Source organism: Periplaneta americana, chromosome 4 (assembly GCF_040183065.1).
Source record: "Periplaneta americana isolate PAMFEO1 chromosome 4, P.americana_PAMFEO1_priV1, whole genome shotgun sequence".
NCBI classification, from domain to species: Eukaryota; Metazoa; Arthropoda; class Insecta; order Blattodea; family Blattidae; genus Periplaneta; species Periplaneta americana.
Window position 1 is genome coordinate 22,847,558 of NC_091120.1, and position 26,062 is coordinate 22,873,619.

Genomic DNA, 26,062 nt, shown 5'->3' on the forward strand with positions numbered 1-26,062 from the left:
ACAAGAGTGGAATATTATGTTGAAACACTGCAGTATTATAGTAAGGACAAGAATTAAAACAAGACCGGAATATTGAGTTGAAATACTGCAATATTGTGGCGGACAATAATTAAAACAAGGTTGGAATATTATGTTGAAATACTGCAATATTGTGGCGGACAAGAATTAAAACAAGGCTGGAATATTATGTTGAAATACTGCAATATTGTGGCGAACAAGAATTAAAACAAGGCTGGAATATTATGTTGAAATACTACAATATTTTGGCGGACAAGAATTAAAACAAGGCTGGAATATTATGTTGAAATACTGCAGTATTATAGCAAGGACAAGAATTAAAACAAGGCCGGAATATTATGTTTAAATACTGCAATATTGTAACAAGGACAAGAATTAAAACAAGGCCGGAATATTATGTTGAAATACTGCAATATTATGACACGGACAAGAATTAAAACAAGACTTGAATATTTTGTAGAAATACTTCAATATTATGACAGGGACAAGAATGAAAACAAGGCTCGAATGTTATTTTCGAAATACTACAGTATTATGACAAGAACAAGAATTAAAACAAGGCTCGAGTATTATTTTCGAAATACTACGATATTATGACAAAGACAAGATTGAAAACAAGGCTTGAATATTATATTTAAGTACTACAATATTATGCATTTATTTGTTTAATTATTCATTTATTTAATTAATTATTTGTTTATTTATTGTTTACTTGTTTGTTTATTTTCTCGTGCTTCTTGTTTGCTTTGTTTTGTTATGTTTCTTTGTTCACTTATTTATTTACTAAACTTGTTTCCTTTTTTGTTTGTTTCCTTGTTGGTTAATTTTGTTTGTTTACTTGTTGGTTTATTTGTTTGTTTACTTATTTATTTATATATTTATCTATCTATGTATCTATTATCATTGTACACCCTACATGTGATGATTGTCTAAGTCCGACGAATGGTGAAGCAGGCATTCGTGAATCCGACACTAACAGGCGGGCCATCTTTTCTGGGTTCTGCAGGTGAGGTTCCATCGGCTACTGACGAGAGAGAATTCAGAGCCTGGAGCTCCAAGCCCTTAGTACCTAGTTCAACATCGGAAACGCGTACTCCCTCCAGTGGAGAGTGTTGTGGAATTATAGAGGAAAACGGCAGTACCCCAAGAAAAAACCCTCTGCAACGTCTGTCCTTACCCAGACCTGAGCGGGGATTAAAACAAGGCCGTCTGGATGGAAGGCCACGTGCTAGCACTGTAGTCACAGACGCGGCAATATTATGAGAAAGTAAGATAATGAATTTCTGTAGGAATGCTGTTGAAAGAAACGGTCGACTGTCATAGGAAGCCTGTGAGATAAAAGCCATTTGCTAATCAGAAATGCTCGATTTGAAGTCAGATTAAATTACTTGCCTGGCATTTCCAATTACCTTGTCCATGTTTAAGAGTGGCAGTCTGATCTGGTAGATAAAAATACCCATTAAAATTTTGCGCCTATTTCTTATCTGAGACGTATAATTGGCGAAAGATGAGGATGAGTGAGACTTACAGACATACTTTTTGAGTCAACTGCCTCCAACTCGATGTCTCTTACAAAGACTACACCATATCATAAGTGCGTAAAATGCAATTTTTCGTTCTTATTAATATTGTTATTTCTTTGTTTCAGTGTTATAAATTTCATAATATGTGATGTACATACCTTTTTATCAATAAAGTGAGACCTGCTTCCTAATTAAACAAGTATTATTAGAAACAGTGTGTTTTCGATATAGACTGAGTGAACTGAACGGAGTGATAAAAGTGTCAATTTTGAATGAATTAGAGGAGTGTAATAGGTTAAGTAAAACGATAGAGATAATGAAAATAGGTGAGGAGTATGGTGGGGGAGGCTACCTAGGATAGTGAAGTATAACATGTAGAAAATTAGGGAGATCTTAAAATGAAATGTACACAAGAAACAGACATAATAACGAACATATTGGACATGGTGTAGTATGTTTTAGTAACGAGTATTATTAGAAAAAGAGAGAGAGTGTGTGTGTGTGTGTGTGTGTTTTTTTAGCAGTATATATTTCAACATGCCCCGTTACATAGGTAATATTACATGTTTTGACATTTCTAGATAATTACATTTTTAAGATTGCAAATTAGCCAGTTGCGTAATCAATAAATATCTGTGTGATATGATATACGATGAGAATAAATTATAGTGAAGTACCATTCCAAATTCTGAATACTTGCACCTTCCTACTTACAAACTTTCAAATTACATTAGCATTATTAATTCAAGATTATAAGACCCTATGTTTCCCTAGTTACAATTTTAAATTACATCAGCAGCAATAATTTAAGCATTATATACTTTTATTTTCCTAGTTACAGATTTCAATTCAATAAGCAATAAACACACAAAAGGATAAAGATAATATACCAGTAAGTTACACAGATAGATCAAAAGACATTAAAGACATGGACATAGTTCCACAGTATCAGTTTTACACATTACACATACAATTAGAATATAATCATCTTAAAATATATTTACAAATTACCAAACCCCACATAAGAAGAGAAACACACTAAATTATAAAATTTACTCTGTCACACGTTAAAAGTGTTAAAATTGTTAAAAAGGTATTTACCTTCGACAAAACCTAGCCTTATTTACCTTGTCGAAGGTAAATACCTTTTTAACAATTTTAACACTTTTAACGTGTGGCAGAGTAAATTTTATGTTTTTAACAAAGTGTTAACGAGAACTTTAATCAATGACACTAAATTATAATTAAAAATTATCAAGACTTCACTTTCACTATCCTATTTACAAGTTTTGCAATTTCACTGTCAAGTTTGATGTTTCACAGGTGTGTGTGTGTGTGTGCGCGTGTGCGTGTGCGTGTGCGTGTGCGTGTGCGTGCGCGATATAAGTGAACTGAAAATCAAGAACATAGTCGTAAAAGTGTCAATTTTGAATGATCTAAAAAGTTGTTAGGTTTTAAAGGTGGGAATACTGATCAATTTAAATGTCGAAAGTAAAATTATAAGAGCGACTACAAAAGGTATATCTGTAATTAATGTAATTGTAGCACCGGATACTGTACAAAATTGTGAGGTCCACGCTACATGGATGTAAATGTTGACATCAAATATACTTATATCATATAATTATATCATACTTCCTAATGCCCTGTCACATATTTATTTATTTATTTATTTATTTATTTATTTATTTACTTACTTATTTACTAATTTACTTTTATTTACTTATTTATTATTTACTTATTTTTTAAGAACGGATATCAGCCAAGGGTAAACGTGATCAAGGATGAGAATGGTGACTTGCTTGCAGACTCTCCATCAATCCTAAACAGATGGAAAAACTATTTTGCGCAACTACTAAATGTACATAGGCCAAATAGAAATGATCGGGACGAAATTGAAATACAAACTGCTGAGCCATTTATACCCGAACCCACGCTTTCAGAAGTCGAAATTGCGATAGAAAATCTGAAAAAGTACAAGTCTCCAGGTATCGATCAAATTCCAGCAGAATTAATACAAGAGGGTGGGAGTGCATTATATAACGAAATTTATAAACTTGTACTTGCTATTTGGGAAAAGGAAATTGTACCAGAACAATGGAAGGAGTCCATAATTGTACCTATTTTTAAAAAGGGGGACAAAACCAACTGTGGTAACTTTCGAGGAATATCACTTTTGTTGACGTCGTACAAAATTTTGTCCAATATTCTTTTGAGAAGATTAACTCCGTACGTAGATGAAATTATTGGGGATCATCAGTGCGGTTTTCGGCGTAATAGATCGACTATTGATCAGATTTTTTGTATTCGACAGATAATGGAGAAAAAATGGGAGTATAAGGGTACAGTACATCAGTTATTCATAGATTTCAAAAAGGCTTATGACTCTGTTAAGAGGGAAGCATTATATGATATTCTTATTGAATTTGGTATTCCCAAGAAACTAGTTCGATTAATTAAAATGTGTCTCAGTGAAACATACAGCAGAGTCCGTATAGGTCATTTTCTATCTGATGCTTTTCCAATTCACTGCGGACTAAAGCAGGGAGATGCACTATCACCTTTACTTTTTAACTTCGCTCTAGAATATGCCATTAGGAAAGTTCAGGATAACAGGCAGGGTTTGGAATTGAACGGGTTACATCAGCTTCTTGTCTATGCGGATGACGTGAATATGTTAGGAGAAAATACACAAACGATTAGGGAAAACACGGAAATTTTACTTGAAGCAAGTAGAGCGATCGGTTTGGAAGTAAATCCCGAAAAGACAAAGTATATGATTATGTCTCGTGACCAGAATATTGTACGAAATGGAAATATAAAAATTGGAGATTTATCCTTCGAAGAGGTGGAAAAATTCAAATATCTTGGAGCAACAGTAACAAATATAAATGACATTCGGGAGGAAATTAAACGCAGAATAAATATGGGAAATGCGTGTTATTATTCGGTTGAGAAGCTCTTATCATCCAGTCTGCTGTCGAAAAACCTGAAAGTTAGAATTTATAAAACAGTTATATTACCGGTTGTTCTTTATGGTTGTCAAACTTGGACTCTCACTCTGAGAGAGGAACATAGGTTCAGGGTGTTTGAGAATAAGGTGCTAAGGAAAATATTTGGGGCTAAGCGGGATGAAGTTACAGGAGAATGGAGAAATTTACACAACACAGAACTGCACGCATTGTATTCTTCACCTGACATAATTAGGAACATTAAATCCAGACGTTTGAGATGGGCAGGGCATGTAGCACGTATGGGCGAATCCAGAAATGCATATAGAGTGTTAGTTGGGAGACCGGAGGGAAAAAGACCTTTAGGGAGGCCGAGACGTAGATGGGAGGATAATATTAAAATGGATTTGAGGGAGGTGGGGTGTGATGATAGAGACTGGATTAATCTTGCACAGGATAGGGACCGCTGGCGGGCTTATGTGAGGGCGGCAATGAACCTTCGGGTTCCTTAAAAGCCATTTGTAAGTAAGTAAGTAAGTATTATTTACTTATTTACTTACTTACTTATTTATTTAGTCCAATGATGCCAATTTGGCTTGTCGTGAGTACGATGGATGGATGGATGGATGGATGGATGGATGGATTTAATGTCATTCAGCAAATATACAGCCCATAGACAACGTCAAATATATAATACATGGCCTACAATAATATGGATAGATATTGAAATAAAATCAAAATAAATATACATTTACCAGACAATTACAATTACAGATTAAACGTGTTAAAAGAAATGGTATAAGATCAGGTTAAAATGTGCAATGTGTCATTTACATGAGGTTAAAACTCATCCTGCTTAAGATTTTTCCGTGTTTTCCCTTGGTAATAAGACAAATGTCAGGATGAGACCTAAAAGAAACGGGCTACGGACCTCCTCCCTTCTCTCTACTATTGCTGCGCAATTACGCCAGGCTCTTTCTTCTCTCCATTAATAAAAAATTATTGCCAATATTTTAGTAAAATCTAAAACTTTTCATAAAGGAATTAATGATAATGTAAATTCACAGGGTTAACGGCCTCAAACCTGGGTACCTGATTTAAAATGAAATGCTCTGGTACAATAATTAACATGGAGGCATGAGATAATTACTCTGCTTGTCATTAAAATTTCACTTTGATTCAAATGTGTACTGTTGTAGAAAAAATAAATGTTGGTGTGGTGAAACTAATTGTTATAGTTGCTATGTAAAATACTTAATGAGGTGGATGGATACTTAAAAATGAAGTTGCACAATTCGTAATACGCCATATATTAATTTAATTTGATTATTTTAAACTGTTTTGATTTATTTTATGCTCATACCCCTTCACTCGTATAGCATTTGCAAGGCGAAACATCATAGGACTTAAAAGGAAAGGCTAACATTTGCTTCGATCCGGCAAAGTGAGAGAAAATCCCCAGAGCGACGTACATTACAATCTATGTAGTAAATTAATTGGAAAGGATATACCACCACGGCGGCAGGCTACAGTCCTTAAGTCCGGTTACTTTAAACCGCGGGCGGAGTCGAACGTATATTGGATCGCAAGCCTCGAAGTGACACGAAACAGAACTAATATTATGTGCACGATCTCTGTAAGATACTCGTTGATAAGATCAAAGTGTGACTTATTTCACTTGTCACTGATTTGTAATTGCATGCAAATTCTGATCACGACTATTTTCATCTGTTTTGCATCTTAAACAATACTCCACGGAGTATTTAAAGATGTAGCCAATCTTTTGTTCTGTTATAAATTACGTGCAGAGATCGTGGCTGCAACCCAGCGGTACCGATCCCGATCCCTGGCGAGAGGGTCCAGCTTTATCTTTTCTAATTTATTATTTTACGACGCTTTATCAACTGCTATGGTTATCTAGCGTCTGAGTGAGATGAAGATGATAATGCCACCGAAATGAGTCCGGGGTTCAGCGTCGAAAGTTACCCAGCACTTGCTCTTAATGGGTTGAGGGAAATCCCGGAAAAATCCTCTTATTCCAACCAAGATTTGAACCTGGGCCCGCTCGTTTCGCGGTCAGGCATTCTAACCGTTACCCCACAAGGATGGACTTCATCTCCTTTCTCCAGAGACTGTGTTGCTTCTTGTGTTTTCTTTTTTTGTTGTAGTGTTGCGTTATTTCAAGATACTGGCTAATCAATCAAAGAGGCTTTTAACTCTTAACAAAAATGGTTTGGCTTGCTTCCCGATCCGGAGTTGCGCCAGAGCGCGTGTTCGATTCCCGCTTGGGTTGATTAGCTGGTTGTTTTTTCCGAGGTTTTCCCCAACTGTAATGCGAATGTCAGGTAATCTATGGCGAATCCTCGGTCTCATCTCGCCAGATATCATCTCGCTATCACCAATCCCATTGACACTAAATAACCGATTAGTTGATACAGCGTCGTTAAATAACCAAATAAAAAAAAAACAATGGTTGTGAAACGAAGTTATTAATGATAACGAAAATAAGTTCACAATGTTGAGGGATGATAACGACAGAGGTAATGTTGGCAACGATGAGTGTTGAAGATATTAAGAACAAAATAATGATAACAATGATGACAGTACATGTCAGTAGTGGTTGATAACAATTTAAAGATAGATGACGACGAAAAGGGGTTTAACAACTACTGATAATTAGGCTAATTAGTGATGAAATCAACAAAGACTGCTGACCTTGACATATCCATTGGAATAGCATGAATTTCTTTCTCTATTACTATTTTCAGCATGTCGACGTCTTGTACTTTGCGGGCATAAACCTTCTCCTTCAAATAACCCCACAAACGATGGTCAGAGGCTGTGAGATCAGGGAACGAGTTGGCCATTCTGTCGGTCGAAGTTTTCCAGGAGATTTTCCTTTCTGGATGCTTCCCGTTGCCAGCAGTCATTTTCTCAACTTACCCACAGTCAACGGCTACAATGTTATGTTAAAATCTCGTCTCGATTGCCTTGCGGCCTCACAGTCATTACCGTGCGTTATTGTCCATGCTGCAACTGTAATTTGCTGTTGCATGTTCAGCGCCATCTTGACTAATGACGTAAGCTCAGCATTGTTGTGGTGTGGTATTGTTGTTATTTGAAGAATTGCCTTTCCAATAGTAGTGTTATATTTCCTGTAAAAATAATACTGCCATCACACAAATTAGCGGGTGGAGGAAGACAAAATATAAATTTTCAGTTTTCATGGTATAAGAAATATCCTTGGCTAACAGGGTGCTCTGAGACAAAATAAATAACTTACATTGTTATACCCTTATTCTGTTTGGGGGTGAAAATGAGTGGTCGTCATCATCATCTTCTTCTTCTTCTTCTTCTTCTTCTTCTTCTTCTTATAAGGTCTGTGTCACAAACAAATTTGATAGAAAAGCCGAGAAACACGTGTTGTATAAAAATATATTTAAAGTAAGCAGATTTTTTTCAGCCTACCCAGTATTTATACTTAGCTTCGCCACTGGAAAAAATAAAAATATTTGCTTGAAAAGTGCAATTTATAAAACAGCTGCGAAGTCATTCCTCACTGTTTGTGAGGTTATGTTCGTAGAAAACCTTGAATACTGTATGTAGGACACGAACACGATATCATTTATCCCATAGTTAAAACTGCTGACTGGCTGATTCATTGGTTTATTGGCTGACTGGCTGATCGACTGATTGATTGGCTAGCTGACTGGCTGATTCATTGGTTTATTGGCTGACTGGCTGATCGACTGATTGATTGGCTAGCTGACTGGCTGATTGATTGGTGTATTGGCTGACTGGCTGATCGACTGATTGATTGGCTAGCTGACTGGCTGATTCATTGGTTTATTGGCTGACTGGCTGATCGACTGATTGATTGGCTAGCTGACTGGCTGATTGGTGTATTGGCTGACTGGCTGATCGACTGATTGATTGGCTAGCTGACTGGCTGATTCATTGGTTTATTGGCTGACTGGCTGATCGACTGATTGATTGGCTAGCTGACTGGCTGATTGATTGGTGTATTGGCTGACTGGCTGATCGACTGATTGATTGGCTAGCGGACTGGCTGATTGATTGGTGTATTGGCTGAATGGCTGATCGACTGATTGATTGGCTAGCTGACTGGCTGATTCATTGGTTTATTGGCTGACTGGCTGATCGACTGATTGATTGGCTAGCTGACTGGCTGATTCATTGGTTTATTGGCTGACTGGCTGATCGACTGATTGATTGGCTAGCTGACTGGCTGATCGACTGATTGATTGGTGTATTGGCTGACTGGCTGATCGACTGATTGATTGGCTAGCTGACTGGCTGATTGATTGGTGTATTGGCTGACTGGCTGATCGACTGATTGATTGGCTAGCTGACTGGCTGATTCATTGGTTTATTGGCTGACTGGCTGATCGACTGATTGAGTGGCTAGCTGACTGGCTGATTGATTGGTGTATTGGCTGACTGGCTGATCGACTGATTGATTGGCTAGCTGACTGTCTGATTGATTGGTTTATTGCCTGATCGACTAATTAATTGGCTGACTGACTGATTAGTTGGTTTATTGCGTGACTGGCTGATCGATCGATTGATTTATTGATTAATTGGCTGACTGGCTGATTGATAGGTTTATTGGATGACTGGCCGATCGATTGATTGGTTGATTGGCTGGCTGGCTGATTGGCTGGCTGATTAATTGGTTGATTGGCTGACTGGCTGATTGCTTTATTGGCTCACTGGCTGATTGATTGGTTTATTGACTGACTGGTTGAGTTATTGGCTGGCTTGTTGTTCGATTGATTAATATGGAGAGATTTTTATGATTCAGCACTTTCTCTACTACAAGAATTGTCTTGTGTGTAATGGGGAAAGTAAAAGTTACGTTATTTGGACAAATACTGTAGAAAAAAATTTTATTCCTGTAACCTTTTTGAGTATTTATAATTTAAAATATAAACAAAAACATTCATATCAATGGTTACAATTTTTTTTATAAAAAGAAATATTCTTTATCACGATTTTTTACATATCTTAGAAGTTTAAATCGTCCATCCTATTTCAACTGTGTACCTGTAAATATTGCCTTATCTGTACGATTTCCTTTTTGTGCACGCATATTAACGAAGTAAGAACAATTCTATAGAGACATAACGTCTCTAGAGCTTCCCCAACTTGAATAATTAAGGCTAGTCATTGAGTGTCTTTTTTTTCCCCTGTGGAGAGGACACAGACAGAGTTGGGGGGGAGGGTTGCTGCGGGACAAAACAATTGCCGACTCAGCAAATTCTCATGGCAGGCAGGCACATGCCTCCACAATGGCAGCAAGGAATGCACATTGTTTTTTGTTCTTTTCTCTTGAAACCTAGCTCCATTTCTAAGAATGAAAATAAATGCTGCATAAGAGAAATTTACTTTGAGGGGGAGTGTAGGAAACAGATAATATTGATTAATTTAAAGCTGTCTTCTCTTCAGAGGAAGAATTTTATGGGTGCCAGATAGCAGTCGCATCAAGTGACTCCTTGGCGAACTGGTGTCACGCCGACACGTTTCATTTAAAGTCAAGTTTACACGGCGACACTAAATCGTGAAACTACTTTCGTGTTTACTGCGCATGCGTCACGGAATTGTGAAACTACTACAGAGAGAGGCAGCGAAAAGTTACCGCACTATGCAGGGGACGTCGGGGAACAGATTGCCGGCAATCCATTGCTTGACTCACCGCTAAGCTGTAGCAGCGTGGACGGGCGTTCAGTTTCATTACTAGGGACCGGATTTTTAGGTTTTTAAGATTACCATTTTAGGTTTTTGGGATAGGTGAATGAGGTTTTTTTTAGGTCTTATGTCCAACCTGTGAAAGGGGTCGCAAAAACTGCCCGATCGTTAAAAATGTAACCTTACAGTTGTCCTATCTATCTTCCTCTGCCTCTGTCTCTGTCTCTCTGTATCTCTGTATCTCTGTATCTCTATATCTATATATATATATATATATATATCTATATCTCTATATCTATATCTCTATATCTATATATATCTATATCTCTATCTCTATATCTCTCGCTATATCTCTATATCTCTCGCTATATCTCTCTATATCTCTCTATCTCTCTCTATCTCTCTCTATATCTCTCTATATCTCTCTATATCTCTATATCTTTCTACATCTCTCTATATATCTCTATATCTCTCTATATCTCTATATCTCTCTATATCTATCTATATCTCTATATCTCTACATCTATCGATCCATCCATCCATCTATCTATTTACGTAATATGGATCACGAAACTGATCTTTTCAAGAACCAAACTATTTATCAAAATTTATAAGGTTCGTAATTTTTGCTTTTTCCCTTCTGACATTATTTGTAGTTTAATAAATTACTGTAACAATGAACATTTTATCTAATATAATTTGCCTTGATATAACTATATAAATTTAAATTTTCAATAGATAAAAGGTACAGTACACACACAACTATTGAATTAAATTTGTTCAAACTTGATCAAGAATTACTTGAAAAGGTAACAAACAAACAAAACAACATTACTTACTGGTATTATTCCTGGTTGCAATATACAGGGTGATTCAGACCACCCGTAACAGCCATTTATTTCGGAAACTAGTGGATTAATATTTTTCAGACAAAAATATGTATCACTAAACCACATGTGAACTTTCACTTGAGCTTGATTTCATCAGCTCTAACAGGAAGTAGGGTCAGTGGCGTATCACTTTAAAATTTCAAATGGGAATCGGGATCAAATAAGGTACCATTTGATAGATCTCTTCAAAACAAAAAAACTTTCATAGGGAACGTTTTCGTTAATTCCTACTCTTTCAATGAGAAAACGTACGAAAAAGCAATGGGTGATTCGGATCAACCGTAAGTCATTTATTTCGGAAACCATTGCATTAAAATTTTCGAGACAAAAATACTTATAACAAAATCATATGTGAACTTTCATTTTACCTTGATTTCATCAATCAGCCTTAAGAGGAAATGGGTCAGTGGCGTATCACTTTAATATTTCAAATGGGAGTCGGGATCAAATAGGGTACCATTTGATAGAGGTCTTCAAAATAAACAACTTTCATAGGAAATGTTTTTATCAATTCCTATTTTTTCAATGAGAAAACGTACAAAAAGACAATGCCATCAATATTGGGAAATGTTACAAGACGAAAATGTAAACAAGACCATTAATGTTGAAATTTTACTGAAAGACTGGACAATTCCATTAATTTTTATAAATTTTCAAACTGTCAGCCGTTCTGAGCAGCACACACCCGTACTCTTCTTCTAACACTGTCAGTGACTCGTAACACTTCGGCGTGGTCAAGTGACTGGCAGGTCTCCTGGATTCGCTGTTTTATGTCATGTCTTGTGGGACAATCTTGATAGACGATGTTTTTTAACCTATCTATGCAGTCTACCTGTGTGCCTGTCTATGTTTTTAATAGGTTATTTTGTGCGAGATCGTGCGTATTTGCTTGTTTTCCGCATAGAACCAATACGCGGTAAGTGTGAAATACCACATTCAGTATTCCCAACGTAAAACACATAACAATTTCCCTCTTCTTACCGCTTAAGCGCGACATTCATTTTACTGCTTTAGGCTTTTAAAATATTATTTTTAGAGACGTTTAACATAGTAATAATTATAAATTGGAAACTTACCACTGCAATTTCACCTAAATTGCAATGTTAATTATTGTTTTTAAATATTTTCAAAAATTAAGTAAAGTCTACTACTCCACGAAACTCATTGCATTCCTGATACAAGTAACATTAAGAAAGCCGTGAAAAAATCAACGAGATTCCAGATGCCGATGTTATTACTGCAATATGTTATATAAATAATATTGTTAAAATATTAAAATGAAAAATAAATCATTACATAACTTTACCGTTTGTTTCAAGTTCGCATTTATAGACTGGGGGGAAAAAAAGACAGACGTATATCACGGCCTGCTGGAGTATAGATATTTTTGTTTTCTAAAGTTGCCGTCATTAAACAGAAACCAAGATGGAGATCTCACTGCAACTAATTAGAAATTCGTCTTTCAGGTATGTAATAAACGATCTTTGCACAAAATAATGTACGATACACGAGCGGTATGTTTGTTTTCATGTTCTCGGAAATTAAAAAAGCTCAACTACGTTTCGCTTTTTCAATCTTTTCCTCGAACATGAAAAACGTCAACATACCGCTCTTGTAACGCATATTACTATTACGACGCTGTATCAACATTTCAGGTTATTTAGCGTCTGAATGGAATGAAAGTGATAATGCCGGTGGAATGAGTCCTGGGTCCAGCACCGATAGTTACCCAGCATTTGCTCATATTGGGTAAAAACCGTACAAAACCTCAACCAGGTAACTTGTCCCGATCGGGATTCGAACCTGGGCCACTTGGTTTCGCGGCCAGACGCGCTAACCGTTACTCCACAGGTGTGGACTCTATGTTTCTTTTGCTATCTTATCTATCTACATCTATATGCTTACCAGTTTATTTATTTGTATATATTCATTTATCTACTTATTTCTTGAAGTTACTGTTACAGCTGGTCTTGTTGCTCCTGTGTACTGTGAGATATATTTTCTTACGACGCTCAAGACGTGTTCAATAAAAATTGTTTTTGCTAGCTCAGTGCTAATCCCCTCCAACTTGTTATATTGATCGCATTAATACTCGACTTCATTATATTGCAATCAGCTTATGCGAGAGGCTAAACCCACGTTGTTTACACCCGTCTGTTGATAGGAATTAATCCACACGTTAAATAGTATTGATCCAATTAAGAAACATTTATTAGTAATTTCTACCTTCCTTTCTAAAAGATTGATGAGATATTTTTTATCATACGATGAAAGAGTATGATGAAGCAGAATATCTGCATGGAAATATCATATGTACTTCGGTACATTAAAATAATATATATGATATGCGTAAATCACTTCGTGATTTAAGATGGCGCTTATTCCGTCGGATCGCGGCCAACTAGTCACTCATAACGAGTGCACCTCAGCACATGTGTGTGGACTTCAGTCCTACGTTCAAAGACATCTATGACGTAGTGCAGAGGGCGGCCACTAGAGGGAACCCAAGAGTTGGAACTTAAACTGAGACGATTCTGTCCGACACCGGGATGGGTATCCGGTGTGGCTTAGTGGATAAAGCATCAGCACGTAGAGCTGAAAACCTGGGTTCAAATCCCGATGCCGGAGAGAATTTTTTTCCGTTCCATTACTCTTTCATCGTATGATGACGCAGAATATCTGCATGGAAATATCATATGTACTTCGGTACATTAAAATAATATATATTTGTATCATGTTTTGTCTCCTTCTTTGATATCGACTTTCAATCCAGTTGAGTACGGTATATGAGAAGGTATTGATACGTACAGGGTGAACAAGCCAGGGCTAGAATCCTAACCGCACTCATGGAGGCTGATTCATATGTAACGACGTTACCATATGCGGAAGGGTCGTTCCGCACTTTTGCGGTACTTCCAAAGTCATAATTTCTTAGATTATTTCGTTTATATGACGTCATTCCATTTTCGGCCAACGAAACGTAATGAAATTTTGAATTCCAACCAATCACAGTCATACATCGCTATAATTTCTGCACCTCAATTTATCACTATCAATTTATCGCATGGTCGTTCTTTTGTTTAGTCAGTGTCGCCAACTGTTTCCACGTAAATCGATGAGCATGAATCCATTGTACTAAATAAAGTGCGAAATCCTACTTCCACATCTACATCTTCATTTTCTAATTCCATGTTAATTGTATCTAAAGAAAATGATACTCCTTCATAACAGTTGTTCATTTAATTAATGTATTAATTAGGTTATTTGTAATTATATTATAAAATGTTTAAATTAAATTATGATTTCAGAAGATAATGAAGACGTATTTCTGTTATAATAAAAAGAGAATAGCGCAGTACACGTAATTAACATTTTTAAACCTATATTTCGCTTCTCTCAATTGGCATTATTGAATAATATTCAATGTTTGCAGTAATCGTTATTCATCTATTTCGTCTTCACAATGTCTGAATAGGTTAAGTATTCATAAATATACAATTATTAACATTTTGTGGGCGAATTTTATGGGTATATTATTTACATTTTTTTTTTATTCACGAAATAGTCCTAATAAATGTCACGCGAGGTCTCTTGTGACATTACTTTAGATAAATCAAAACGTTTAGTGAGATTACTGTTGATAATATTCTTCTCTATGCATTGACTATTGAAGCAAATTGAAGCTATAGCAACGAATCTAACAGCGATTACAATATTATCGGCAAATCTCAGACCTCTTGTGACATTACTATAGACTATTTCTTTTATATGACGTCATTCCATTTCCGGCCAATGAAGGTGTAAAGAAATTTTGAATTCCAACCGATCACAATCATACATCGCGATAATTTATGCAGCTCGATTTATCACTATCAATTTACCGCATGATCGTTCTTTTGTTTAGTCAGTGTCGCCAACTGTTTCTACATAAATCGATGAGCATGAATCCATTATACTAAATAAAGTGCGAAATCCTACTTCCATATCTACATATTCATCTTTTGATTTCATGTCCATTGTATCTAAAAAAAATAACACTCCTTCATAACAATTGTTCATTTAATTAATGTATTAATCAGGTTATTTGTAATTATACTATAAAATGTTTAAATTAAATTATGATTTCAGAAGATAATGATGACATATATCTGTTGTAACAACAAGAGAAAAGCGCAGTACATGTAATTAACATTTTTAAACCTGTATTTCGCTTTTTTCAATTGGCATTACTGAATAACATTCAATTTCTTTATTAAAGTAATATTTATTCTTCTATTTCGACTTCACAATGTCTGAATAGGTTGAGTATTCATAAATATACAATTATTAACATTTTGTGAGCGAATTTTATGGATACATTATTTACATTTTTATTTTATTCACGAAATAGTCCCAACAAATGTCACTCGAGGTCTGAGATTTCCCAAATAGCCTAAATCCATTCGCTTCGCTGGTGAATTTATCGGTAAATCTCAGACCTCTTGTGACATTACTATAGATAATTTATGTTAATAATGCAACAAAACCAACTGTGGTAACTTTCGAGGAATATCACTTTTGTTGACGTCGTACAAAATTTTGTCTAATATTCTTTTGAGAAAATTAACTCCTTACGTAGATGAAATTATTGGGGATCATCAGTGCGGTTTTAGGCGTAATAGATCGATTATTGATCAGATTTTTTGTATTCGACAGGTAATGGAGAAAAAATGAGAGTATAAGGGTACAGTACATCAGTTATTCATATTTTTCAAAAAGGCATATGACTCGGTTAAGAGGGAAGTAATATATGACATTCTTATTGAATTTGGTAGGCCAAGTCCCAAGAAACTATTTCGATTAATTAAAATGTGTCTCAGTGAAACATACAGCAGAGTCCGTATAGGTCAGTTTCTATCTGATGCTCTTCCAATTCACTGCGGGCTAAAGCAGGGAGATGCACTATCACCTTTACTTTTTAACTTCGCTTTAGAATATGTCATTAGGAAAGTTCAGGATAACAGGCAGGGTTTGGAATTGAACGGGTTACATCAGCTTCTTGTCTATGCGGATGACGTGAATATGTTAGGAGAAAATCCACAAACGATTAGGGAAAACACGGAAATTTTACTTGAAGCAAGTAAAGCGATCGGTTTGGAAGTAAATCCCGAAAAGACAAAAGTATATGATTATGTCTCGTGACCAGAATATTGTACGAAATGGAAATATAAAAATTGGAGATTTATCCTTCGAAGGGGTGGAAAAATTCAAATATCTTGGAGCAACAGTAACAAATATAAATGACACTCGGGAGGAAATTAAACGCAGAATAAATATGGGAAATGCGTGTTATTATTCGGTTGAGAAGTTTTTATCATCTAGTCAGCTGTCAAAAAATCTGAAAGTTAGAATTTATAAAACAGTTATATTACCGGTTGTTCTGTATGGTTGTCAAACTTGGACTCTCACTTTGAGAGAGGAACATAGGTTAAGGTTGTTTGAGAATAAGGAGCTTAGGAAAATATTTGGGGCTAAGCGGTATGAAGTTACAGGAGAATGGAGAAAGTTACACAACACAGAACTGCACGCATTGTATTCTTCACCTGACATAATTAGGAACATTAAATCCAGACGTTTGAGATGGGCAGGGCATGTAACACGTATGGGCGAATCCAGAAATGCATATAGAGTGTTAGTTGGGAGACCGGAGGGAAAAAGACCTTTGGGGAGGCCGAGACGTAGATGGGAGGATAATATTAAAATGGATTTGAGGGAGGTGGGATATGATGATAGAAACTGGATTAATCTTGCACAGGATAGGGAGCGATGGCGGGCTTATGTGAGGGCGGCAATGAACCTTCGGGTTCCTTGAAAGCCATTTGTAAGTAAGTAATGCAACTATCTCGAATTCAATTCATTTATACAAACTCTCGTGTTATTTTCCGCAGTCTTCAAGTCATTTTCTTTAATATCAATCCACAAACGATTTTTATCTCTCGAACTCTTCTGTGAACAACTATAGATGTCTGTAAGCAAGACGTTATGCTATAAACCATGATGCTCTTTTGAGGGATATGAAGTATCAAATTATAAAATGGTACAAAATAAAAAATAGATTTTTTACAATATAATTATATAGGATGAAGCGCTATACTGGAGAATTACCACGGCAGCTTTGAACCGTGCCGTTACGTTTACCATCAAATTTAACTACATACACAATGCTGCAAACATAAGAACATGAATTTGGTCTGTGGTGTCGTTAGAAGGAGAAATTTATTTCTTTTTCTCTCTACCTCCTTCGTTCTGAACATTACTGAGAGATAGCACCACTATTACTCTCATCTATTGCAATGATTTTTCCCTGGACCACCAATTTGCTTGGACGACATTTCTACATAGAAGATTAAGACAGATCTTACAAGCGATCTCCAGTTACTAACAGTATGGTCATCAAAATTGTGTGTCCATTTTATCTCGAACTAAAATCTTTCTCGCATTTTCTTTTGTTTCATCACGGCCAAATGGATTTATCTCTTCGGTATCGATGTTTCTAGTCGGTCATGGCCTTTATGACAGTGTTTGTTTCGTAATATTGATAGACGGTAATATAATTAAAGCGGTGAATAATTTCATGACCCCTAAAAGTTTTTTTTTCGTAAAAGGCTAGGTATTTTGTCTAGGCCACAAATAAAACTGCAACGCGGCCATAATTATGAACTTAATGCTTTGGTGAACATTAACCGGAAATTTACTTTCCGTTATTTAAATGATATTCCGTGAACCACACCTTTTTCTTCTCTATTTCGTTGTCATAACCTACTTTAAGATCTTACTACATAAGCATTTTCTTTTAGTGCATTCAAAACATCGTCGTTGTACTGCATAAATCTTACACTTGACTAATAGAGTGATTTATTTAAGAACATAGCGAATTTTACTACCACCATTTCGATTGCCTTCTGTTTAACACGGCTTGGTACGGCCCGGTGACTAGTGGCCAGCGAGTAACGTCAACCATCGACATTGCTCTGCCGTGGGTATTATCCAGTTGTTACCCTGAAATGTGACGTTTTTTTAATAATGTTATTTTGGATAACTGCAGTTTAACGAAAAATATAAGATCGCATATGTTTTATCTTCCAGGCTCATGGTGTTCACACAATGCCATTCCGTGATCATTGCACCTTCGAGAGAGGTAGGCGAAGACGTCCTCATGTTGAGGAAGTCGGTACTGAAGTACTTCGCTAACGGAACGACGTCAACCATGTCCCTCCCCGTGCAACTGCAGTGGCCCCCGAAGAACCACAAACAAGAGGAGCAGTACAAGGACTGGACTCAGCCATTGACCCACTCCCATCAAGTCAACAAGCGATTCTTCCCGCTTCCGGCAGGAAATGATATCGTCAGTCGCAACATCACGATGGTACTCGAGAACCTCCTCAAGAACTATGAGAGCAGCCAGCTGCCAACACATGGTAAAGGTAACGACAACATGCCGTGCAATGTGGCCGTAAATATCAATATCCTGTTGAAGTAAATTTGAGGAGTGAAGTAAAGGGGAGAAAGTAATATGTCCATTAGTACAGTATTGTTAAATTTCAAAAAGTACTCGTAATTCAGAAGCATTCCCTTCGTTTTATTGCCTCTAGTGCATTGTAGGAATTAAAATACAGAGTGATTTATATAGAACTGACACATTTCTTTCATTAATTGTTTCAAAACGAATTGTGCTAGCGACAACTTATTATACCTAAAATGTAGAGGAATTTTGGGAGATTATTTACCTCTATAGCAAATGTTCAAAATGTCCTCCATCCTGCATAAGGCACAACTCAACACGTCGTTCCATGTTACTGGCCACTCGTTGGAGGACTCTGTTGTCAATAGCTTGAATCTCCTGTGTGATGTTGTGCTTCAGGTCGTCCAATGTCTGGGGACGTGTGGCGTAAACCCTGTATTTTAAGTAACCCCATAGAAAGAAGTCCGGCGTTGTCAAATCTGGAGATCTCGGTGGCCACAGGTTCCTGAAAATTATTCGGTCGTCACATAACCGGATAAATTGTTTATTGTTAATAAAATAACATTGACAGAAATACGATCTTAGTTCTTCCCTGAAGGAGTAAAAAACTCGTGCTCAGGGAGATATCTAAACACAAAGATAAACACAAAGATAATTTTAATAAATAATAAATAATAATAATTTAATAAATGGAACCATGCTTCATCTGTGAACCATGTGATGGACAATATGGCAGGATTTTGCACAATGAACGTCTGAAACCAACGACAATAATTCAATCTTTTATCCTTATCTGGTTCCTGTAGCTGATGAACAACCGTAACCCTATATGGCTTTAGGCTCTCTGACACATTGAGTAGGTGTACTCTGTCTCCTGCGACAAACGTCTTAATGATTTTTTGGGTGACTCTTCCAGTCGTGCTCTTACGTCAACAACAACCGTGGGAAGCCTAGATGAACGATGCTTGCCCTTTTCACTCACTCCAGTTGTTTCCAATTTGTTTACCAGTCCCAGTATTGTGTTTCTTTTGGGAGGATTGCGAACACCAAATTCTCTCCGGTATGCCCTTTGAGTAGCTGTAATTGAATTCGTAATCCAGTATTGCTTCACAAGGAAGAATCGTTGATTTAATGTGTACTGCATTTTCACGTTGACACAAAATGTCGAAAACAGCTGCCAACAATAGGAATAAAACATAAACATCTGTGCATCTAGTGACAAGGAATCGAAACTCCAGAACATTCTGCTTAATTTGGTGCTAAAATTGGGTCATTGAATGAATTTCCAACGGAATAATTAAAGAAAGAAATGTGTCAGTTCTATATAAATCAATCTGTATGTTACATGATGTTGGTGATGGTGATGAGTTGTGGAATTCTGATAAAAGAAACGGGGTTACCCGCGAAAACCCTCACCATACACCATCTTTGTACTCGCACGTTCAATTTCGGACCGCTGAGACTTTAATAAGGTTCTCAGGCATGGAAGTAGACTCTCTGTGAGACTAATGGTCCGACGTTTGTTTCTCACTGAAGTGACATGCAGGAAATTGGCGATGGTTGTCTGATCAACGTCTCAACGGATGAAAAAAGGGATCGATTGGAGACATAATTCTATAAGTAATATTTTTTTCTAAAACAGGTATTTATTTCTGAAGACATAATAGTTCATGCTGTTATGTCATTTCATTATATTGTAAATAAAAGTATTCAAGGAAAAAATTGCTAATGTCGATTTTGAATAAATGACGGATTTATTTTCTTCTTTAAATAGGCATGTTGATTCTTAATAAAAAGTAGCATTATACTTGTACAGAGTGATTTATATAGAACTGACACATTTCTTTCTTTAATTATTCCGTTGGAAATTCATTCAATGACCCAATTTTAGCACCAAATTAAGCAGAATGTTCTGGAGTTTCGATTCCTTGTCACTGGATGCGAAGATGTTTATGTTTTATTCCTACTGTTGGCAGCACTGACCCAATTTTAGCACCAAATTAAGCAGAATGTTCTGGAGTTTCGATTCCTTGTCACTAGATGCGCAGATGTTTGTTTTATTCCTATTGTTGGCAGCACTAGATGCGCAGATGTTTATGTTTTATTCCTATTGTTGGCAGCTGTTTTCGACATTTTGTGTCAACTTGAAAATGCAGTACACATTAAATCAACGACTCTTCCTTGTGAAGCAATACTGGATTACGAATTCAATTACAGCTACTCAAAGGGCATACCAGAGAGAATTTGGTGTTCAGGAGCTACAGGAACCAGATAAGGATAAAAGATTGAATTATTGTCGTTGGTTCCAGACGTTCATTGTGCAAAATCCTGCCATATTGTCCATCACATGGTTCACAGATGAAGCATGGTTCCATTTATCCGGTTATGTGAACTCACAGAACTCACGCCATTGGGCCATCGAAAATCCACATGTCATCCATGAAGCACCTATGCACCCGGTTAAAATCGGAGTTTGGTGCGCAATATCCGCACAGAGAATAGTGGGGCCAATTTTTTTAACCAGACTGTGAACACTGCAGAGTACCGACTGATTTTCATGGAGTTTGTTGAGCAACTGGACGATGTAGAGCTGAGTCAAGGATATTTTCAGCAAGATGGCGCTACATGTCATATATCAAATGAATCCATGAAACTACAGTAATTGCAAGTTTCTTTGACGACCGAATAACTTCTAGGAACCTGTAGTCACAGAGATCTCCGGATTTGACAACGCCGGACTTCTTTCTATGGGGTTACTTAAAAGACAGGGTTTACGCCACACGTCCCCAGACATTGGACGATCTGAAGCACAACATCACACAGGAGATTCAAGCTATTGACAACAGAGTCCTCCAACGAGTGGCCAGTAACATGGAACGACGTGTTGAGTTATGCCTTATGCAGGATGGAGGACATTTTGAACATTTGCTATAGAGGTAAATAATCTCCCAAAATTCCTCTACATTTTAGGTATAATAATTTGTCGCTAGCACAATTCGTTTTGAAACAATTAATGAAAGAAATGTGTTAGTTCTATATAAATCACTCTGTATTTAATGTGCATAATTGACTTGTAAGTGACGCATTTGAAGAAAACTAAACTAGTAGTAGTGTGCTATAAATAGGTACTCTACAAATATGGATAGGCAGAAAAGCAGATTTTTTTGGTATCGAGAAATGTTGAAAGCATGTATTTCGCTGTAATTTAAGGAATCAATTTTTACCTGTCACAATCCATTTCGTAAAGGCCAATCAACCTCTCTTTTCAATGCATTCAACCTAGTTAAATTTAAATTATGGCTTATTTAACGACGCTCGCAACTACAGAGGTTATATCAGCGTCGTCAGTGTGCCGGAATTTTGTCCCACAGGAGTTCTTTTACATGCCAGTAAATCTACTGACATGAATCTGTTGCATTTAAACACATTTAAATGCCGTCGACCTCGACCGGGATCGAACCCGCAATCTCGAGCATAGAAGGCAAGCGCTATACCAACTACGCTACCGAGGGCGACTTCAACCTAGTTTCCTGCACCAAAAGAGTATAAAAGAACTTTGTTTAACTTTGTTAAAATATGACGTATTGTAGTAACATGTAACAAAAACACATATATTATACTTTCGTTCTCTTCCCGAGAACAGTATAAATTCGGGTATTTCATTGTAGGCACCCGGCATAGCATATTTAGGGATGAAGATCGTCCATGACTGCCGCAACTTGGATTTAAATAACTTCGTTTGATATTCATATTACAAGATACTTAAATAGATTTGTAACCGCAACAGTAAACCCACGGTCGTTCTGTTTACGAGTTACTACACATCCAATTTGGCTCTGGATCAATGGATTTTGAAACAAACCCTCGATTCTTCTTCAGAAATGGAGATTGATGTATTTTCCTCCCGAAGAGTTTGTGTGTGTCCAAGCGGTGGCCTAGTGCCATGCTAAGCACTTCATTAACTAATTCCATTATTTATAACTGTGCATAGTGTTCAGGAATTTTCAAATTAAGGTGACATATTAAATCAGAAAAAGACTACCCCTCCCCGAACACGAGTATGTAGCTAGTCTTTGTAGGGGTACTAAAGTGTTTTTTAAAATATATGTATCTTTGTTTTGGCAATAATTTGTTGTTATTATTATTATCATTATTATCAATATCATTATCATTATCATTATCATTATTATTATTATTATTATTATTATTATTATTATTATTATTATTATTACAATAGATTCCCGATTATTCGGACTATATTGGACGAGGGCAATTCGGATAATCAAAAATCCGGACAATACAGAGGGTGAGTGTGCTATGTGGTTTTTGATCCTGTAATCTTAAAGGGACAAAGGTCTGACCCAACAGGCCTGATGTAGAAAGACGCTACTCACATGTACATAATAAACAAGTTTTATTCATAATACAGTACAGGATGTAATTGACTTTTAAAAACTTGTTATTGTTCAGTACTGTATATATGTACACTACAGTAATTAAAAAAAAAGATGGAATAAATCTGTGCTTCAGTGGCTGGCCATGATAATATCTTTGAAAAATATTGGAGTGCAAGGGGTCAAATGACTTTATTTTCAAACACCTGGCATTAGAAAACAACAGCAACACCACCAAAAGAGATGGAATTGAACGGGTTACATCAGCTTCTTTTCTATGCGGATGACGTGAATATGTTAGGAGAAAATCCACAAACGATTAGGGAAAACGCGGAAATTTTACTTGAAGCAAGTAAAGCGATAGGTTTGGAACTAAATCCCGAAAAGACAAAGTGTATGATTATGTCTCGTGACCAGAATATTGTACGAAATGGAAACATAAAAATTGGAGATTTATCCTTCGAAGAGGTGGAAAAATTCGAATGTCTTGGAGCAACAGTAACAGATACAAATGACACTCGGGAGGAAATTAAACGCAAAATAAATATGGGAAATGCCTATTATTATTCAGTTGAGAAGCTTTTGTCATCTAGTCTGCTGTAAAAAAATCTGAAAGTTAGAATTTATAAAACAGTTATATTACCAGTTGTTCTGTATAGTTGTGAAACTTGGACTGTCACTTTGAGAGAGGAACAGAGATTAAGGGTGTTTTAGAATAAGGTTCTTAGGTAAATATTTGGAGCTAAAAGTTACGAAGTTACAGGAGAATGGAGAAAGTTACACAACGTAGAACTGCACGCATTGTATTCTTGACCTGACATAATTAGGAACATTAAATCCAGACGTTTTAGATGGGCAGGGCATGTAGCACGTATGGGCGAATCCAGAAATATATATATATATATATATATATATATATATATATATATATATATATATAGAGTGTTAGTTGGGAGACCATAGGGAAAAAGACCTTTAGGGAGGCCGAGACGTAGATGGGAAGATAATATTAAAATGGATTTGAGGGAGGTGGGATATGATGATAGAGACTGGATTAATCTTGCACAGGATAGGGACCGATGGTGGGCTTATATGATGGCGGCAATGAACCTCCGGGTTCCTTACAAGCCATTGTAAGTAAGTAATAAATAAAGCGATCGGGATTTTACTATATCTATAACACGGTTAAAATATCCAAGAATTCGCATCTTACTTTTTAATTAAGTTACCGATAAGTATATTCAGTAAAGTGGATACTTCTTTGCTGATTTCATTACTAGAATATGTGGTCTTAAATTTAATGTTTTACTGTAAACAGCTCTTCTGTAATCCGATTCGTTACAGACTTAAGTTTCTCATTTAGCTTCATGTAGGGTATCATCCATGGCCAGTCTTTGTGGGAGCAAAGCAAGATTGCAGAGCGGCCATTCTCCAGAGCGTTATAAATTGAATTCAGCAGTAATTGAATTCGCTTCAATCATCTCCCGTTCAAATATATACAAATTTTGTCCAGTAATTTTAAAATGAAGCCTGGTGAAAGAAGGGGGACAGATGTTCCTTTCCTACTGTCTGTATTGATTGGTGGTGTATGAACCGTACAAACTCAGTAACTGGCTGGCCTAATTCCGGAGAGCAGTCGGAATTTCCGCCATAAAAACAACAGTTTCCCTGTCGAATACATGTAGCTCGCTGATCCTCATCACAGGCGACTTACGTGAATCCCTCTTTAACAGTCGCATTCACCAACTTCGATAGTATAATATTTTCCTTCACGTAAAAATAATTTCTGTGTGAAATACTTGGTTATTAAAAACCATTCGGAATTCAGAGGTCTGCATCGGACGTTTTCGCTCGAGCGCCAAGTAGTTCATAGCATAATCCGATAGGTAGCGCGCATGCATGATGGGTAAAATTGTCACGAGCGATAAATCCTCGAACGGTATAAGCCGAGCGATTAGGCATTCGTTCTTGTTACAGTGATGAACTGTGTAGTAACATCATAGACGTTTATCATTTCAAAACTTTGCAGTGTTTAACTAACCTCTCCATAGTACAACTACAGAACTTGCTTTAAAATGTAATATAAATGTTGTAGGTAAATTGGATGTAAATGTAATTATTATAAACAGAGAACACAATCACGATAATGCAAGAACTGTATCAAGTTTTCTAGTAGTAGTAGTAATAATAATAATAATAATAATAATAATAACAATACTAATAATAGTAATAATAATCTCTAATAATTAGTGTATCAATCTTTGCGTCTGTAACAGTTGTGCAGCATGATTATTCGTTTTATTATATTTTCTGTGACGTTATCTCTGTACTAATATTGTTATTAATCTACTGCTATATCAACAATATTTTGTAAAACGTTTCTACATTGTCGCAGTATATAGACGGAACAGTATGTATGGACCTATCATGTTATATATGTGGTAAATCAAATATTGAATAATTATTAATTAGCAATAATAACTGTATATCGAAGTTTTTCATACTATTTCATATATAACTTCATGTTCCTGTTTTGGTACGTTCCATTGACTGTTCCATTAAACGTTTGTCATAAGCGCAGAAAATAAATCCTTATTTTTACCGTGTGAGCAAAACATATTGTATCTTATCTTTCGCCTTCCATACAAGATAAGACATGCCGGTGAGATGACCTTGTACTGCGCTTCTATTTATTACGAGCGTATCACGACCGATCGAATCTCACTCGAAGGTGCGACACTCGACCGAGTTCAAGCGAGCGATTTAACTCCAATCCAGCACTCTGATTCGGATATATTTAAGGGTAAAGAGTTTTACAGTATCATAAGAAGTGAATTTGCTGACAGTTTAAAAAATATAAATGTGATACTCCTATAATACCTCTGGTAGAGGTTCTGCCTGATATGTGTACCTATTATCAGACAGTATACTTGGTCAAAATGAAAGTGGCTGATCTCTTGAGCAGTGAAAATTTTCTAAGTTCCTTCGGGTGAGCGCGCAGTTCACTACCGTAAACCTTCGTGCGCCGCGTTAGTTAACTCCATAACACAAGGCGCTCATTTGGGCTACCTCCACA

The 26,062-nt window shown here is 36.4% G+C and overlaps 1 protein-coding gene across 3 annotated transcripts in view; it reads left to right on the forward strand.

Annotated features, from left to right (window-relative positions):
• Positions 1 to 26,062, forward strand: part of LOC138697592 (gamma-aminobutyric acid receptor subunit alpha-6-like) — a 115,068-nt gene that overhangs the window by 44,099 nt on the left and 44,907 nt on the right. For 2 of the 3 annotated variants that reach the window (XM_069822965.1, XM_069822967.1), the window contains exon 2: positions 18,217 to 18,554. In XM_069822965.1, coding sequence (XP_069679066.1) covers positions 18,217 to 18,554 — 338 coding nt within the window. The remainder of the gene's footprint in view (positions 1 to 18,216; positions 18,555 to 26,062) is intronic. The other variant, XM_069822966.1, reaches the window with a different exon arrangement.